The sequence below is a fragment of the Paroedura picta genome, chromosome 2, assembly GCF_049243985.1.
Source record: "Paroedura picta isolate Pp20150507F chromosome 2, Ppicta_v3.0, whole genome shotgun sequence".
NCBI classification, from domain to species: domain Eukaryota; kingdom Metazoa; phylum Chordata; class Lepidosauria; order Squamata; family Gekkonidae; genus Paroedura; species Paroedura picta.
The window spans coordinates 149,196,448-149,214,190 of NC_135370.1; the positions used below are offsets into that span (position 1 = coordinate 149,196,448).

At 44.8% G+C, this 17,743-nt stretch overlaps 1 protein-coding gene across 1 annotated transcript; it reads left to right on the plus strand.

Moving 5' to 3' along the window:
* Positions 1-2,031: 2,031 nt before the first annotated feature.
* On the plus strand, positions 2,032-5,499 carry FOS (Fos proto-oncogene, AP-1 transcription factor subunit). Its single transcript, XM_077323264.1, has 4 exons — positions 2,032-2,340; positions 2,951-3,196; positions 3,710-3,817; positions 3,958-5,499. The coding sequence occupies exons 1-4, from the start codon at positions 2,200-2,202 to the stop codon at positions 4,573-4,575; spliced, it is 1,113 nt and encodes a 370-aa protein (XP_077179379.1). The 5' UTR covers positions 2,032-2,199; the 3' UTR covers positions 4,576-5,499.
* The last annotated feature ends 12,244 nt before the right edge of the window (positions 5,500-17,743 follow it).

The window sequence follows — 17,743 nt, forward strand, 5'->3', positions numbered from 1 at the left end:
CCCTTTAAGATTTCTGCTGTTTCTAAGCATTTTAGTGGTGTTTACCTGAAGTCAGTGCTCCCTCTCGCAAGTCCTGTGTGCCTCAGAGTGCCGTAACAAGCCCTGAAGGATTAGCTGGGAAATTACTACAATATCCTTTATGCTTCTGCATACAGGCTATATGATGTAAGGCTTACTTTCTTTACTTGCAGTTTGGTGTTTAATTACTACAAGATAAAATGCTGACACAACTAAAACAACTGGAAGTTTTGTAACTGCCTACGGTGGTTGCGTCAAGGATTTCCCTGCTCATTCACTCAGGCAACCTATGCAAACCAGAAAGTGATTGCCTTTAATCTGCACTGTCTCTTGTATTTCTTGTATCTTAAGAAGATGTGGAAAAATGGTGCTTCTGTATGTTCTCAAGTGAAGGCTCTGGGAAGGTTCCAGGGGCTACATATTTGCTTTGCTTGTACCTTTCATATGGAGAAAAGTGGGACAATGTACATTAATTTAAATAAATAAATGTTAGTTGTTCATGTATATGATCATAGTTTAAAGATATTCATATGGGAAGGAAAAGCATCTTCAGTATGGGTAACAGTCTGATCCTATATATGTCTTTGGAATTAAGTTGCAGTGAATGCAATGGGATATGCATTAAGTTTGCATCCTAAGATATCTGAGAAAAGAAAGAACCATTTTATATAATTACAATATCAAAATTTTAATATATTGATGATGATGTTATCCATTCAGTTGTGTCCAACCCCCTATAGGAAAGTTTTTGCCATACATTTCTTAGACAAATATAAAACTAGTTACAAATATAATATACTAGACAACTGTAAAACTAGTTCCAAATCCCTAAATCCCAGTACAAAGTCACTTGGAGTTTATTGTTTGAGCACTTCCTGAGTTTATTAAAAATTTTCAGTTGAAAATATTAATATCTTAAATTTGCATAAAACAAAATATGAGTTTAAAATTATTACTACTTCCTGGTACTTGACACTTGTAAATTAAACTCACCAGGCCACAGACTGGGGTGGGGCATGAGAAGACAAGAGGATGTGGGCAAGGCTGCCTCATTTACACACCTGTAAAATAGAAATGACTATAGTTCAGGACAGGTGCAAGGTTAAAGGAGAACTAGCATTGCTGGTAACAACTAATGGTCTCCAGAAAAAAAACTTTTTGTTGCATAATAGTTACTTCACTCATTCAGTCCAGCACCAGAAATCATAAATGAGGTTATGTGCCTTCACGCAACTTTTTAACCCCTCTTTGTGAAAGAAAGTTTGCTCTGTATCTTCTTGACTTTATGCAGTGTATCAGATACCCTCTTATTGTCACCTCAGAATCTGGCATGTTCCCATAAGTATTTCCTCTCAAAGACATTTGGGTCAAATGAAGCAATACCTGAAATACAACAGTATTTCAATGGCTCATGTACTGGCCCGAATTTAAGAAAATCAGAGAAGGAAAGAACCCTGCGCAGATTTCGATGGCTTTCTTCTTGATGGGCTCAATGGACAAATGCAGCTCTGTCTCTTTAAGGCGTTATTTCAATGTCTGGTCAGCACTAAATGAACAAGACAGGAATCTGCATGCATAAACCGTGGCTGCGGCTGTTGCTGCTTTTACTCCCCGCTCCCCCTGCCGTTGCCACAGGCACGCAGCAACTCTTTTGGCCGCGGCCCTGGAGCGGTTCCCGTCAGTCACACCCCTTTGCACAGGATGTATACCATATAAGGATATCTGCGTCAGTGGGTTCCCGAGCTTAGATCGTACCACGCTGCAAAGGGGGGATCGCTAATTACTTTCCTCGCTTTTGAAGGTGAAGACCCCCTTCAAATCCTATCCGTAAGCGTAACGATACTTCGTGAAGTGCTTGTCGCGCATGGCAAGAAAGACTGTCACGGTGACGGGCACTTGGCGCTGCCTCAAAGGCGGAGCGTGACTGCTACTGCTTCCCTCTCTTGCGAAATGGTACGGCCGTGACGTATTTCCCATTCAAGAAAGTCAGCTGTACACAATAAAAGGCGGAGGTACCGCACTTTACAACAGCAGAGCTAAACCGAGGGACTGAAGCGGGGAAAGAAAGAGAGGTGGCTGAAGCGTACAAAGTCACCCTAGCCAAAGACCCGCTCAGTTCGGATACTCGTCTGGGATAGACACAGCGACCCGAAGGGTTTGTCCGTTCCCAGGCTATCCGACATGATGTATCAGGGCTTCACCGCTGACTACGATGCGTCTTCCTCACGCTGCAGCAGCGCTTCTCCGGCTGGAGACAGCCTCACCTACTATCCATCCCCAGCGGATTCTTTCTCCAGCATGGGCTCGCCTGTCAACGCACAGGTGAGGAATCGGCGTACTTTTTTGTTGCTAATAGGGTTGGGAGAAGGGCTGTCCGGATCTTTCGGCTGCTTAACTAGAATTATAGGGCAGAAGTGGTTCTACAAGCGGGGGCTCCAGAAGAGCTGAGCTGACTTATACGATGCATGTTTTCCCCAAATTGATTTTCTGTGTATATAACTTATGTTTTACCTAATTATATATATATAATATTTTTACATACTCAATTGTGTGGGGAAATAAAATCTGCCATGTGTTATCAGTATGTAGCCTGGCGCTATGATGGGGGGGGGGGGGGGGTCTCGGCCCTAGCGGCGCTCTGCAGCGGGTGCGTAAAGCCGTTTCATTGATAAAAACGCGGCTCCATTCAGGAGACTCCTAAGCGGCGCTTGCGTCACGGCAGACGTCAGAGATATTTATAACAAACCCCTGTTCATGTGTAGTCTGATGATGGCAGCAGCAGCGTCCGAGCCAATCTGGCCTCAGGGACTGCAGGCCTTGCTCAAAATAGCGCACCAGCCTCTTGGGCACAAAGACCTGTCATAAGCGTGCATTGCACCTCACCCGCCCCGTGATTGTTACTAACCCGAGTCGTCGCCTCCTCTTTTCCCAGGACTTCTGCACCGACCTATCTGCTTCCAGTGCCAATTTCGTTCCCACTGTGACTGCCATCTCCACGAGCCCAGACTTGCAATGGATGGTCCAACCCACCCTTATCTCTTCCGTGGCTCCTTCCCAAAACCGAACCCATCCCTACGGTCTCCCTGCTCCTGCAACCACCGCCTACTCCAGGGCTGGCATGGTCAAGACTACGGGAAGCAGAGGGCAAAGCATTGGCAGGAGGGGCAAAATTGAACAGGTGAGCAGGCAGTAAGAACGCCAGTGGCCACGCGGGGCGGAGAGTGGGGAGGGGAGGGGTGGGGGTGGGGGTGGGAGGGAGGGAGGGGGCTGCGAGAAAGCTGACGGGTCGGTCCCTTCCAACGCGGAAGTCACGTGGCCTCAGACAGAAGCCTATTTTGCAGACCGGTGGGGCTCGTGCCCCCTGAGATATTAGGAGTGCAAGCCTTAAGAGCCTTTTCTTGGGAATAAGCCCCGTTGGACAAGATTCGGCATCGACCTGTTTAGGATTACACTGTACATCTGCAATCTTACACCCGCTGAATGTGGGAGTAAGCCCTATTGAGCATAGCTGACTTCTGTATAGACATGCCTAAAAGTTACGTTGCACGAGAATAGGAGCTAGCCAAGTCCTGTTAGGGATCTCCTGCTGGGAGGCGGGCCAGGTTCACTGATTGCGGTCTGACGAGGGGACAGGAAATGAACTTTTGGGGTTCAGGCGGCGGAGGCTGACCGTCGCGCTTTCTCTCTCTAGCTGACGCCAGAGGAGGAGGAGAAAAGAAGGATCCGTCGGGAGAGGAACAAGATGGCAGCTGCTAAATGCCGTAACCGGCGGAGGGAACTGACTGACACCCTGCAAGCGGTGAGTATCTCCGGCCTGGCTAGCTATCCAGCAGGGCCCCTGCTTGCCCGTCCCGCCGGGCCTCTCTGCCCAGGCCTTTCCCCCCCCCCCCGCCCCGGGAGGCCACCGACTGACTCGTCCCTCCCTCTTTCCGGCCGCAGGAGACCGACCAGCTGGAGGAGGAGAAGTCCTCGCTGCAAACCGAGATCGCCAACCTGCTGAAGGAGAAGGAGAAGCTGGAGTTCATCCTGGCCGCCCACCGCCCGGCCTGCAAGATCCCGGAGGAGCTCCAGTTCTCCGAGGAGCTCGCCGTCTCCTCGCTGGACCTGCTGGCCGACGCGCCCGTGGCCAGCTCGCCCGAGTCCGAGGAGGAGGAGGCGGCCTTCGCGCTGCCCATGCTGCACGAGCCCGCGCAGGCCGAGCCGGTCAAGGAGGGCGCCGGCGTGGGGCTGAAGGCCGAGCCTTTCGACGACTTCCTCTTCTCGCGCTCCACCCGCGAGACGCCGCGCTCCGTGCCGGACGTGGACCTGTCGGGCTCGTCGTCCTTCTACGCGGCGGACTGGGAGCCGCTGGGCCCGGCGGGCAACGCGGATCTGGAGCCGCTGTGCACCCCGGTGGTGACCTGCACGCCCTGCCCCAGCACCTACACCTCGTCCTTCGTCTTCACCTACCCGGAGACCGACGCCTTCCCCAGCTGCGCCGCCGCGCACAGGAAGGGCAGCAGCAGCAACGAGCCCTCCTCCGACTCGCTCAGCTCGCCCACCCTGCTGGCCTTGTGAACGGGCTGCCTCCGCCAGGAATAACCGCAGGGCCGGGGGGCCTCGCCGCGGCGGAGACCGCCCTCACCCTCTTTGCTGCTGCTGCCGCCGCTGCCGCTGCCGCCGCCTGCATGGGGCTTAGGCCGCGAAGGAGCCTCTCCTCTTTCCCGTGGAGCTGCGCGATCTCAGCCGAGGCCTGGGAAAGACCAAGCGCGGCCTCTGTGCCGGCGGCTCGTACGGGCAGCCCATCTGGAGTGGAAGGACCTTGTTGCTAACGGACTGCTCCGCAGCCTGCCTGCCATCGGGCCTGAGCCTGATACCTCTTCCAGAGATGTAGCAAAATCGCATGGAATTTCTGTCTTGTCCCCCACCCATGAGAACCGGTAGTTTTTTGTAGCATGTTCAACATGGCTGGGTTGGTGACTTCCCCCTCCTCTTCCCCTTCCTTTAATATTCACTAGCATTAACTAATTAATCTGTTGGTTTAAATGATTGGAATTTTAACATGGTGCTGGGTATCTTCAACTCGTATCTAGTGCAGCTGATTAACAATAACTACTGTGTTCCTGGCAATATTGTGTTTTTGATGACTTAGCAATGACCCGACTTTAAACTGCGAAAAACAGAAGAGACTATTTTATTTTCTGGTAGATGAATAAATAGCGGTGTTGTCCACGTACTATAGTTCTCCGTGTACATTAATGTTCATCGTAACTTTAACTGATCATACATTGTTGAAGTGGTCTGAGATTGTTGAATGGTTTGGGCATAAGTTTTCCATGAAAACGTTTTTATTGTGTGTTTAATTTATTTATGGAGATATTTATATTTTTATTTTTTTCTACCTTGAGGTATTGACATGTGGAAAGTGAATTTGGATTAAATTTAAGCATTGTTTGCTTAGTGTTCAAGACACTGTCAATAAAAGCATTTAAGCTGAATGCAGCTGAGGCATGGTGTCATCTCTTTACTACCAAACTTCCCTAATTGCGGATTTACACTGATTTCATGTGAGGATAATTTAACACCGGCCAGGCCCAAAACCTTGGTTTTCTCAGACATAGACAATGAGAAATGGTACTACTACGTTTTCTTTAAATGCTTTCCTCAATCCAGTCTTAACTAGCTGAATGCCTACCTAATTTTAGTCCAATTCCTAAGCAACGGTTGTTGCTCAATACACCAAAATGTGTATGTAAAGTGCCATCAAGTCGCAGCCAACTTATGGCAGCCTCAGAGGATTTTCAAGGCAAGTAAGATGCAGATGTGGTTTGCCATTGCCTTCCTCTGCAAAGACTTCCTTGGTGGTTTCCCAAGTACCAATATTTCTTAGCTTCCAAGATCTGATGAGATTGAGCTATACTATACCATTTCATATCCCCATATCAAAATATAGGCCTACTTAAAATTCAAGTAGCCATTCTATGCACCTCTGTTTGGAGGTATGCTGTTCAGTGGAATGTGCTCACAGGAGTTAACACTGCAGTCTTCTATAAACTCAAGTTCTTTCTTGGTAAAGAACATGAGCTCAGTTATCAGTTAAGTGGAGGCAGTTAAATAACTCTTTCACAGAGTGGAGAAATACTTCCTTTAGGCTTGTGATTATTTCTGTTCAGATAATTGCTCTTTCGTCACATCAGGCTTCCTGTTTGTTTCCTTCTTGAGTGTATCTGACTCTGATCTTCTGTCTTCATTTCCTACAGCTACTCAGTCTTTCATTTTCCTTTACCTCATGTCTTTTATCCTCCCTCAGAAATATACCTTGTGGAAAAGTGAAAAAAGCCTTTTAATATTTATCATAAATTGATGTGGGAACCCCACAACAGTGTGGGATGCTGATGTCTTCTGAGTTAGTTGTTTGACTGATTTCTTGGATGCAAGGGTGAAACAACGCCCCAACTCTCTTATAATCAAATAAAGCTAGTATGTGATATAATTTATTGCTGTTCCAGCAAGTGGGGTGTGGGTGTGTATTTAATACACATTTAACCCATCCTTCCTCCAAGAAGTTCAAGGTAGCCTAGATCAGTGGTCCCCAACCCCTGGTCCGGGGACCGGGACCAGTCTGCAGCTCCTCCTTGTCCTCCTCCCCGGCTGCTGCCTTGGGGGCTGCCCTGCCACTCTGCTGCCAGCTCACCTTTGGTGCTCTCCAGCAGCCGCCATGGCTGGGGCTCCCCCTTGGCATGGCACTGCGCAGCTGCTGCTGGCAGCATCCCCCAGTGGGTGGCGGGAAGTCAGGGTCACTGGCAGGAAAGCAAGCGGAGCAGGGGCTCAGGCGATGGCAAAATCCATCGGCAAAAGACTACCCCCCCCCCCGGGCCTCAGTAAAATTTTCAAGCCTTGACCAGTCCCCGGTGATAAAAAGGTTGGGGACCACAGGCCTAGATAGTTATTCTTTCCCTTCAGTTTGTCTGCATAATGCTCCTGTGATACAAGTTAGGCTGAGATAATGACTGGCTCTAGGTTATCCGTTGAGTGTCATGGCTGAGACTTTAACCTGAGGCTTTCCACATTCCAATCAAAAGATTCCCAAAGTGAACAGTATACCCCCCTTAGGGTGCTGGAAGGTTCCAGGGAAGGCAGTGAGGAATTTGGGGGCAGTCTGACTTCCTTCTGTCTGCATTGTCCTAGTGAAAGGTATTCCAAGATGGCTTGCCACTGCCTGCCTCTGAGTAGTAGTAGCCCTGGACTTTATTGGTGGTCTCCCATCCCAGTGCTGTTTACCTTCCTGAAGGAAACAATGATTTCAGAAGGTGGGTTGGATGGGATTATGGTCTTGCAGTGCTTCTGTCCTTCCCAGGCTCCAAATCTCCAGGAAACCCAGCGTTGGTAACCCTTCCCCAGAAGTCTCCATCTCTGGGAGGCTGGAAAAGCCACCTTCTGCTTACTCCTGACTATAGTCTCTCTTCATCAGTCTTTCTCCCCAGTGAGGCTTTTACAAAGTACTGATGTACTTTTTCTGTACTAAAAACTGGCTACTGCACAACAACACAAAAAAGTGTAGGCAATATACATTTGCAGTTGACCTAACACCAGGGAAAAGGTCCGTGTTCATATGTTCATGGGGAAGCACTAGAGATGTTGCCTGGGAGCCAAGAGGCCAGCAGCCCGAAACGTTTGGGAACCATTGTTCTGGTCCAACACTCTAATCACTAGGGAACACTGTTATATGTTATACCAAGTCTATTCTAGTAGAAGTTCTGAAGCATGAAACTGCACATTGCAATGGTCCGGCATTTTCACTGTTTACGTGACAGTTCTGCCACATGAAGACTGGTCAGATCCCTTTAACTGCTTCCAGCTGAGGCCTTGTTGGGATCAGCACTGGTGGTACAGTCCAGATTGGCAAATGTAGTACCAAATTCACATGTCCATTCATACTGGTGGGGTTGGTGGTGAACAGTGTTGTCCAGCTGCAGCCAACTGCTGGCAACCCCATAAGGTCTTCAAGGCAAGAGACAAACAGAAGTGGTTTGCCATTATCTGTAGTACGACTTCATATCCTTAGTGGTCTCCCATCCATATACTAATTTCATTTATACCTCTTCCTAAACTCCTCACCATCATACACCTGGCATACATTCGGAGTTTAATGGTACAATACTGACTAGACATTAAGAAATCACTAACTATAAGAGAAAGGAAGTCTAGGGTCACTAAACAGAGGCAAATGGCAGACCACCTCTGAATGTCTCTTGAACAACTTATGGGGTTGACACAAGTTGGTTGCAACTTGACGGCCAAAAAAAGTGCACAGGTATTCTACAGGTATCTTCACATTGTGAAAAAGAATAATACAACTCTTGTACTCTAAGTGCAAATGTTTGCATTAGCTACTTTAAAAAGGTAGTTTTATCAATGCAACTTAATTCAGTGCCCACCTCATAGGTACTTGAAAACAAGCACTGGATAGTACGGAACCACGCAAATATAGCTCTGGTTAACTTTTAACAAATGAAATCAAATAGGCAAAGTTGAGTAGACTAAAGTTCAAAGCATTACATGAAAGCCATGCATTATTGAACAGTCATTCTGATACATAATATTTTATCTTAGCCAAAAGTCTGAGAATCACTCTGACACAATTCCTTGTGGTGCAGGATGTCTGATGTCCCCTTTTCCTTTCAGTGGGAATGGCTCTGCAGGTCTCACTTGTAAATATAAATAGCTTCTGGGTGCCTCTGAAATGTTCAGAAATAATCTGTACCAACAAAGATTGTCACTGTTACTGAAATATAGGGTACACCAGCAAAGGACACAAGCACTGACTACTAGAAATTTGCATCACCAGTGGTCAATGTAGACAGAAATTAAGGATGCACTCCTTTGCCATCAGGTGCATTCAAGATGTTCTGTCCAGACGAAACAACATGGTATGCTTTTTGTGGTAATTACACTAGTGATATGATTCTCTGTCTTGCAAAGAGATCTCCTGTAATATATTGGAGGTAACTAATGATGCTATGGACAATAGATACAGAACAGACAAGAGAAAGTACTTCTGTTCTCTGTGAGTGGTTACATTGTGGCTTTCATTGTCAATGCACTAATGATGGCCATGATTGTAGATGGCTTTAAAAGGGGAATTGACAGATTCATTGAGGATAGGTCTATCAGTGGCTACTAGCCATGATAGCAAAAGAGAATCCACACTTCCATAGGCAGTAAACCTCTTGCTAGAAGGCAAGATCATGGGGAACTCTGACCTCTGTGCCTTATTGTTGACCCTCTGAGGCATGTGTGTGAAACAAGATACTGGACTAGATGGGACCACTGCTCTGATCCAGCAGGACTCTTCTTCCTTTCTTATAGTTACTAGTGTGTGTGGGGAATCCAGTACATATGATTTCACACAGTTTGCAGAGGGAAGAGAATCATTCTTGCATCAAGCAGCATACCACAAAAATAGAAAGCTTGTCAAGGGATTCCCTGAGAAGTATAAGAATGAAACCTTCTCAGTTAGCCAGGGAATAAGAATCCTATCTAAGTCAAGGGTCACTCTTTTCATGAGTAAAAGCTGGTTCTGAGGAATTGCAAATATTGCAATCTACTTCCCTCTCCCTCTTAGGTATGCTACCAAGTTTTGCTCTCTTCTAGCAATATAACATGGACTAGGAAAAACACCAGAAATGTAGCTATTGGCTAAGAAGCCCAGTGAAAATTAAATAAAATGAAAGCTTCTTTACAAACAGAGTACAGCAGATCTTTTCTTGATCTTTTCCTGGGTCTTCTGGGGATGTATGAACTATTCTGAAGACAGAATACTGCTAGTAGTTCATGGAGATTCCTCATTTAAGTGATCCTAATGATAAATGATGAGGATCAACGTTCCCTCTATTCTCCCCTCTATGAGTCAAGCAGTTAATATCCTGAGCAGAATATAGCTGCTATAATCTTAAAATGAGCAATGGCAGTGCAAGACCCTGTGCGGCTCCACATTACTGCTGAATGCGGCTTCCTGTAGTCATAAGCTCAGAAGGAATACCAGTGAGAATAGTATATATGACACTCCTATACTCTGTTGTGCCTTCATCATGCCTATGCAAAATTTGAAAATATACGATCCAGGTTATTTAAGGTGACTATATATCCTATTAATTTTATTTATAACCCCCCCCCCTTTCTCTCCAATGAGGACCCAGCAGGACCTCATTCTTTACTCTTCCATTTTATCTTCTCAACAACCTTGTTAGGCTGAGAGTATGTTGGGTACGAAGTCACCCAGTAGGCTTACATAGCAGAGTAGGGGATTGGTGTCTGTTGTGGGGAGAGGAAAGGGGAGGTGAATGTAAGCTGCTTTGAGACTCCTTTGGGTAGAGAAAAGCAGCATATAAGAACCAACTCTTCTTCTTCTGACCTGGGTCTCTCAGATCCTATTTCAGTACTCTCACCCCTACCCCACATTGGCTCTGTATCCTATTACTTTGATGTGAAGAACTCTTTCAACAGAAACTGCAGTAGTGGCATATATATTTTATGTTAACAAGAAGAACATGACTCACATCAAAACCAAGTTTACTTCATTTATTTTTAATATAAGAGATCATTCTTCCAAGGTTCAGGGAAAGGTATGAACAGAAAAAAAGGCACTGACATTCTGTTTCAATCTGTGCATACAATAGAGCAAACAGACATCTTGAGCAGTATAATATTACCCATACTGATTCAGAAACGTCCCAAACAGCTCTCTGAGATTTAATGTCTAATAATTAGCATCCATGTGTTTGTCTGTTGGCATACAGACAGTGATGAAGCAATGATCACTGAACACACAGACCTGGCAGTGGTTTTCAGTCAGAAGTCTTTCACACCATACTTTTAAAATCGGAGATGCCAGGGATTGAATCCAGAGCTTTCTGCATACAAAGCCAATGTGAATCCATTGATATACATCACCTAATAAAACTGAACCTAGCTAGAAATCACTTTCCTGACATGGAATTTAATCTTAGACATTGCAAAGCCAATTTCAGGTTGACTAGCACTTTCAATATATTTCAGAGAGTTGTTGCTCTGCAACATAAGAACATTTTCACTGTAATTTTATAATGGGAAAACGATATTGCATTTCTTTTAGTGTAGTTTAAATTATGAAGCATGAAAATCTTATGTGGAATATCTTTGTGTGTGTCCATGAGTGAACTATATTAATAAAACATATTTAGACTATAAAAAGGAGATTCTGTAGTTGCTCTGTGATAGTTGTTGTTGTTATGTGCGAAGTCGTGTCCGACCCATCGCGACCCCATGGACAATGATCCTCCAGGCCTTCCTATCCTCTACCATTCCCTGGAGTCCTTTTAAGTTTGCACCTACTGCTTCAGTGACTCCATCCATCCACCTCATTCTCTGTCGTCCCCTTCTTCTTTTGCCCTCGATCACTCCCAGCATTAGGCTCTTCTCCAGGGAGTCCTTCCTTCTCATGAGGTGGCCAAAGTATTTGAGTTTCATCTTCAGGATCTGGCCTTCTAAAGAGCAGTCAGGGCTGATCTCCTCTAGAACTGACCGGTTTGTTCGCCTTGCAGTCCAAGGGACTCGCAAGAGTCTTCTCCAGCACCAGAGTTCAAAAGCCTCAATTCTTTGACGCTCGGCCTTCCTTATGGTCCAACTTTCGCAGCCATACATTGCAACTGGGAATACCATAGCCTTGACTAAACGCACTTTTGTTGGTAGGGTGATGTCTCTGCTTTTTAGGATGCTGTCTAGATTTGCCATAGCTTTCCTCCCTAGGAGCAAGCGTCTTTTAATTTCTTTGCTGCAGTCCCCATCTGCAGTGATCTTGGAGCCGAGGAAAATAAAATCTGTCACTATCTCCATTTCTTCCCCATCTATTTGCCAGGAATTGAGAGGGCCGGCTGCCATGATCTTTGTTTTCTTGATGTTGAGTTTCAAGCCAACTTTTGCACTCTCCTCCTTCACCCGCATCAACAGGCTCTTTAGTTCCTCTTCACTTTCTGCCATTAGAGTGGTATCACCTGCATATCTGAGGTTGTTGATATTTCTCCCTGCAATCTTGATCCCAATTTGTGACTCCTCTAATCCCGCCTTTCTCATGATGTGCTCCGCATACAAGTTAAATAGGCAAGGCGACAGTATACAGCCTTGCCGAACTCCTTTCTCAATTTTGAACCAATCCGTGATTCCATGTTCAGTTCTCACTGTTGCTTCTTGACCTGCATATAAATTTCTCAAGAGACAAATAAGATGCACTGGTATTCCCATCTCTTTAAGAACTTGCCACAATTTGTTGTGCTCCACACAATCAAAGGCTTTAGCATAGTCAATGAAGCAGAAGTAGATGTTCTTCTGGAACTCCCTAGCTTTTTCCATGATCCAGCGTATGTTGGCAATTTGATCTCTAGTTCCTCTACCTCTTCGAAATCCTGCCTGTACTTCTGGAAGTTCTCGGTCCACATATTGCTGGAGCCTAGCTTGTAGGATTTTGAGCATAACTTTGCTAGCATGAGAAATGAGTACAATGGTGCGGTAGTTTGAACATTCTTTGGCATTGCCCTTCTTTGGGATTGGAATGTAAACTGACCTTTTCCAATCCTGTGGCCATTGCTGAGTTTTCCAAATTTGCTGGCATATCGAGTGTAGCACTTTTACTGCATCGTCCTTTAAGATTTTGAATAGTTCAACTGGAATGCTGTCACCACCACTAGCTTTATTGTTGCTCAGACTTCCTAAGGCCCATTTGACTTCACATTCCAGGATGTCTGGCTCCAGGTCAGTAACTACCCCACTGTGGTCATCAGGGATGTTAAGCTCGCTCTTGTATAGTTCTTCTGTATAATTTTGCCACCTTTGCTTAATCTCTTCTGCTTCTGTGAGGTCCCTACCATTTTGGTCCCTTATCATACCCATCTTTGCATGAAACGTTCTCTTCATATCTCCAATTTTCTTGAAAAGATCTCTGGTCCTCCCCATTCTATTGTTTTCTTCTATTTGTTTGCACTGTTCATTTAAGAAGGCATTCTTATCTCTTCTAGCTTTTCTCTGGAATTCTGCATTCAGTTGGGTGTATCTTTCTCTTTCTCCCTTGCCTTTCACTTCCCTTCTCTCCTTAGCTATTTGTAAAGCTTCCCCAGACAGCCATTTTGATTTCTTGCATTTCTTTTTCTTTGGGATGGTTTTAGTTGCTACCTCTTGTACAATGTCGCGAACCTCCGTCCATAGTTCTTCAGGCACTCTGTCTATCAGATCTAATTCCTTAAATCTATTTGTCACCTCTACTGTATATTCGTCGGGGATATGATTTAGTTCATACCTGAGTGGCCTAGTGCTTTTCCCTACTTTCTTCAATTTAAGCCTAAATTTTGCAACAAGAAGCTCATGATCTGAACCACAATCAGCTCCTGGTCTTGTTTTTATTGCCTGTATAGAACTTTTCCATCTTTGGCTGCAGAGTACATAGTCAATCTGATTTCTGTGTTGACCGTCTGGTGATGTCCATGTGTAGAGTCGTCTCTTGGGTTGTTGGAAAAGAGTGTTTGCTATGACCATTGTATTCTCTTGACAAAATTCTACCAGCCTGTGCCCTGCTTCATTTTGTACTCCAAGGCCAAACCTGCCTGTTATCCCGGTTATCTTTTGGCTTCCTACTTTAGCATTCCAATCCCCCATGATGATAAGCACATCATTTTTTGGCGTTGCTTCTATAAGGTGTTGTAGGGCTTCATAGAACTGATCAACTTCATCCTCTTCAGCAGCAGTGGTTGGGGCATAGACCTGGATCACTGTGATGTTGAATGGTTTGCCTTGGATTCGAACTGAGATCATTCCGTCATTTTGGGGATTGTATCCCAAGACTGCTTTTCCTACTCTCTTATTGATTATGAAGGCTACTCCATTTCTTCTGCGAGATTCTTGTCCACAGTAGTATACCTGATGGTCATCTGAATTAAATTCACCCATTCCTGTCCATTTTAGTTCACTGATTCCTAAAATGTCGATGTTCAGTCTTCTCATTTCTTGTTTAACCACGTCCATTTCTTGTTTAACCACTATCTGTGATAGTGTGCATCATCAAAGATTCTTCAGATAAACTATTACCATCTGTGAGATTTGATTATTATGAGAAATCATTATCAGAGATATCAATGTTATGAAAAATATCAGTAATATTGCTTTCTAACTGCAGATGTACTCACACATCTGTATGTCAGCACAAATGCCATGGATATGGTAAAACTACATTATAATTTCCTTGCTGTAAAGACATCACAGATTTCACAAAATGTCACATATTATGTGATTTTTTCTCTCTCTAGGATTGAAATCCCTATATATTTACTTGGGAGCAAGTTTCACTGAGCTTAGTGAAACTTGCTTTTGAGTACGTGTGCTTGTAGAGCCCAAACCAATGCAGTGTTTAAATAGTACCACCAGGTACCCAGTGATATCACCAAGCATTGGGATCTTTCATGCTGCTTTAATATAGTTAGAAACAAAGATGATTTTCATTAGGAAATAGGCAGTTGTATGGAAAAGATCCCTCAAACTATTTAAAGCAGCAGTTGCTACTTAAAAAACTGGTACCTTATTTGGCATTTGATTAAATTTATACAACTTTTAGTAAACGGTGCTTGGAATATCTGGAAATGTAACATTTTAAGATTTAACAATATTCCCAGTTACTACTCTGGGTAGCCTAGATTAGTGAACCAAAAATTATGGCATAAACAATACTGGATTCATATGAGGCTATAGATGTAGAAAGCTTATGGATGCAAATACAAAAATCTCAGTGAAGATGAAGGGCCAGTGAAGCAACATTCACAAATACAGCTGTCAGAGTATTTTAACTTCCTGGCTGAAAGTTCTGAAATGTGGTAAACATGAAGTGTGTCTTTTCATTGAAAGAAGGGCTTTATGAATATTCCAGGAACTTGGAAACAACTCAAATAACCTAAAGGTGACTCCTAGGTTGTAAATCTCTTCAGTAAATAAACCATTGAAGTAAATTCTGAATTGTGGTGCAGTTAATCTTATTTTCAACAAAATACATTATAAAATACTAGAAACTGAAAATATCCCCAGCAATTCAGTAATGGATAACAGATCTGTATATGCTAGCAGGACAAAAGAAAATAACATATGTAAAGTGAGGAAAACTGATTCTTGGGCAATTTTTGTGCAAGATTTTTGTACTTCCTCCACTTATGTGATTCCCTCTTAAATAAAATCTACATTAAAATCATTATATATTAAAATGAAACTATTGTACAGTTAGATTGATAAAATATGAATTAAAACTTTTTGGAGGGCTTTTACAGGAAAATTATAATTAAAGAATATAGATCACAAGACAAGGAATTCGCATCAATAGTTTAATATTTTAAGCACTTTTAACTAAAGGATTCTTTTTTATTATCATGATATAGTTATTTTGCTGAGGTGGCCACACTCCAGAGAAAACGATAAGAGTTTTCAGTGGCAAACTGAAGATTGTGAAAAACTGTATTCTATCCATTAAACATGGCCACTATTGAGAACTTATTTCAGGGGAAAGATAAAAGGCATTGCATATAAACTGTAAGCATTGTTTCAAACCTGTCATTTTTACTCTACTCCCATTACCCCACACTGAGGAAAATAATTAGAGAGGATATGAGAAAATGAACTCTTAGTGCAATTATCTTGGAGGGTTTAAAAATTCATATATAATATCGTACTGAACTAACTCACGAGCCCGTAGATCGTTCACCCTTTGGTCCTTACAACAACCTTGTGAGGACGGTTAGGCTGGACCAACTTTACCTAGTAAGCTTGGAAGGATTTGAACCTAGGTACATCAGCTACCCCTAAGCTGAATGCTGAAAGCTACTCCGCAAAGAGATGGAAATCGAGAGAAGGCTCCTTTCTTTGTTTCTAGCAGGGTGTTTGCAAATAAATGTCGATGCAGATCTCCAGCTAAGAAGCGATATTCACCCAATGAATTTATAACAGGAAAAAAGGACGGGGATTTTCTAGCTCTTTTGAGCCAACCTTTCATAGAAGAAGAAGGAAGCATCACTGGCGCTCCCCTGAAAACAAAAACAAACAAAAGGAGTTCCCGGCTGCGCTTGAAAGGCGCAATTGAGGCCGCCTTGCTTGACCCGCAGCACACACACCGCTCCCGCCCCCTTTAGCCGCATTGAACTTTCCAGCCTCGGGAACCCGTCTCTCATCCGACTGCGCCTGCGCTAGAAGTGCTCTTGTTTATTGTTTAGTTTCTAGGGCGCTTGGCAGGGCGCGTCAGCGCCATGACGTCAGGAAGCCCGCAGAGACGCCGCGAGCCGACGGCGTGACGGTAATAGTTCCGGCAATGGCCATATACGGAAGTGGAGGCACGTTCCTTCGCCTACGCTATATTGCGGGCACGAGTGGCTCGCTCTGGCTTGGGGAAGATTCCAGAATGGAACGCCGCGAAAAGCTGGTAACAGGAAAGAGGAGCGCGCGGAATAGTCCGGCCAGTCTTGCCCATTTGTATGGGAAGGAGAGGCAGCCTCTCGCCTCTGTTCGAGGGAGCCTGAGGAACTCCCGGGAGGACCCCCCGCTGCCTTTCGGCTCCTGTTAAAAATAGAAGCAGAACAACAGAGAGGAGGCGAACGAACCCTCCCTATAACTGGGGGACGGGGTGGGGGCGACGCGCACACGGAGCAGCCTGCTGGACTAAGCCGCCGCCTTTCAGGCAGGGCTGAATAGCTTCTAGGTGAAGAGATTCAATGCACCACCCTGCATTGTCTACTGCGAGGGGCAGCGGCGCCTTTCGTCCTCCCTCGTAGTCCATTGCAGCAAAACAAAGCGGCCTATTCCAGAGGGGTAGCAGCCGTGTTAGTTGATTGCGGCCAAACAAAGCAGAAGGCCCGGGGCACCCTAAAGACTTAAGCGCCTTAAATGATGATTTGCCGTTGAAATTCGGTTTTGGTCTGGGCACCCTTGCATAGGCTTTCGTGCACTGGACAGCCTACTTCTTCAGATGTAGTAATGCATTTTAAAATTATATATATATATGTTGTAGTAAATGTAACTGCCGTCAGACACCGGTAATTTTGATTTCAGGTTACAAGTTTGGGGAAAAACAAAAGGCATTCTCCCACTTCTTTCAATTTTACCACTTACCTGAAGAAGTGGGCTCCAATCCTAGCTCCATCCACGGTCTGAACCTCACATATATGACGGAATGCCTATTGCCTTATACCCCCTGCTGGACCCTCCAATCTGTGGGTGCAAACCTGTTGGCGGTCCCTGGCCTAAGGGCCTTTTCAGTCTTGGCCCTGACCTAGTGGAACGAGCTCCTGGAAGAGCTGAGGGCCCAACCATTTGCCATTTCCATTATGGAGAGAGACTAGGCCTGTAGACCATTGGGGCAAGTGGGCTCCAATGATGTCTAATGATGTTAGCAGCCACCCAAACTTCTGGGGAAGGCTGCATAAGCCTAGATGAGCTCTCCCTGGCTTATATAATTGCCCTGTCTCTGCTTCATTCTCACAAAACAACCCTTTGAGGTAAGTTAGGCTGAGAGTATGCAATTGGCTCAAAATCACTCAGCAAGCTTCCATGGCAGAGTAGATTGTTGATATGTGGTCTCACAGATCATAATCCAATAGTCTACCACAGTTGCTCACTCATTCACTGGTTCTCACTCATTCTTCTTGTTGCTCCTTTTTCATCTGTAGCAAATAACTCCATTAACTTTTTAAAA

Coding starts and splice junctions, on each gene's coding strand:
- FOS (XM_077323264.1), top strand. CDS start 2,200: ATGATGTATCAGGGCTTCACCGCTGACTACGATGCGTCTTCCTCACGC. Junction 2,341..2,950: donor GCTCGCCTGTCAACGCACAG/GTGAGGAATCGG, acceptor CTCTTTTCCCAG/GACTTCTGCACCGACCTATC. Junction 3,818..3,957: donor TGACTGACACCCTGCAAGCG/GTGAGTATCTCC, acceptor TTCCGGCCGCAG/GAGACCGACCAGCTGGAGGA.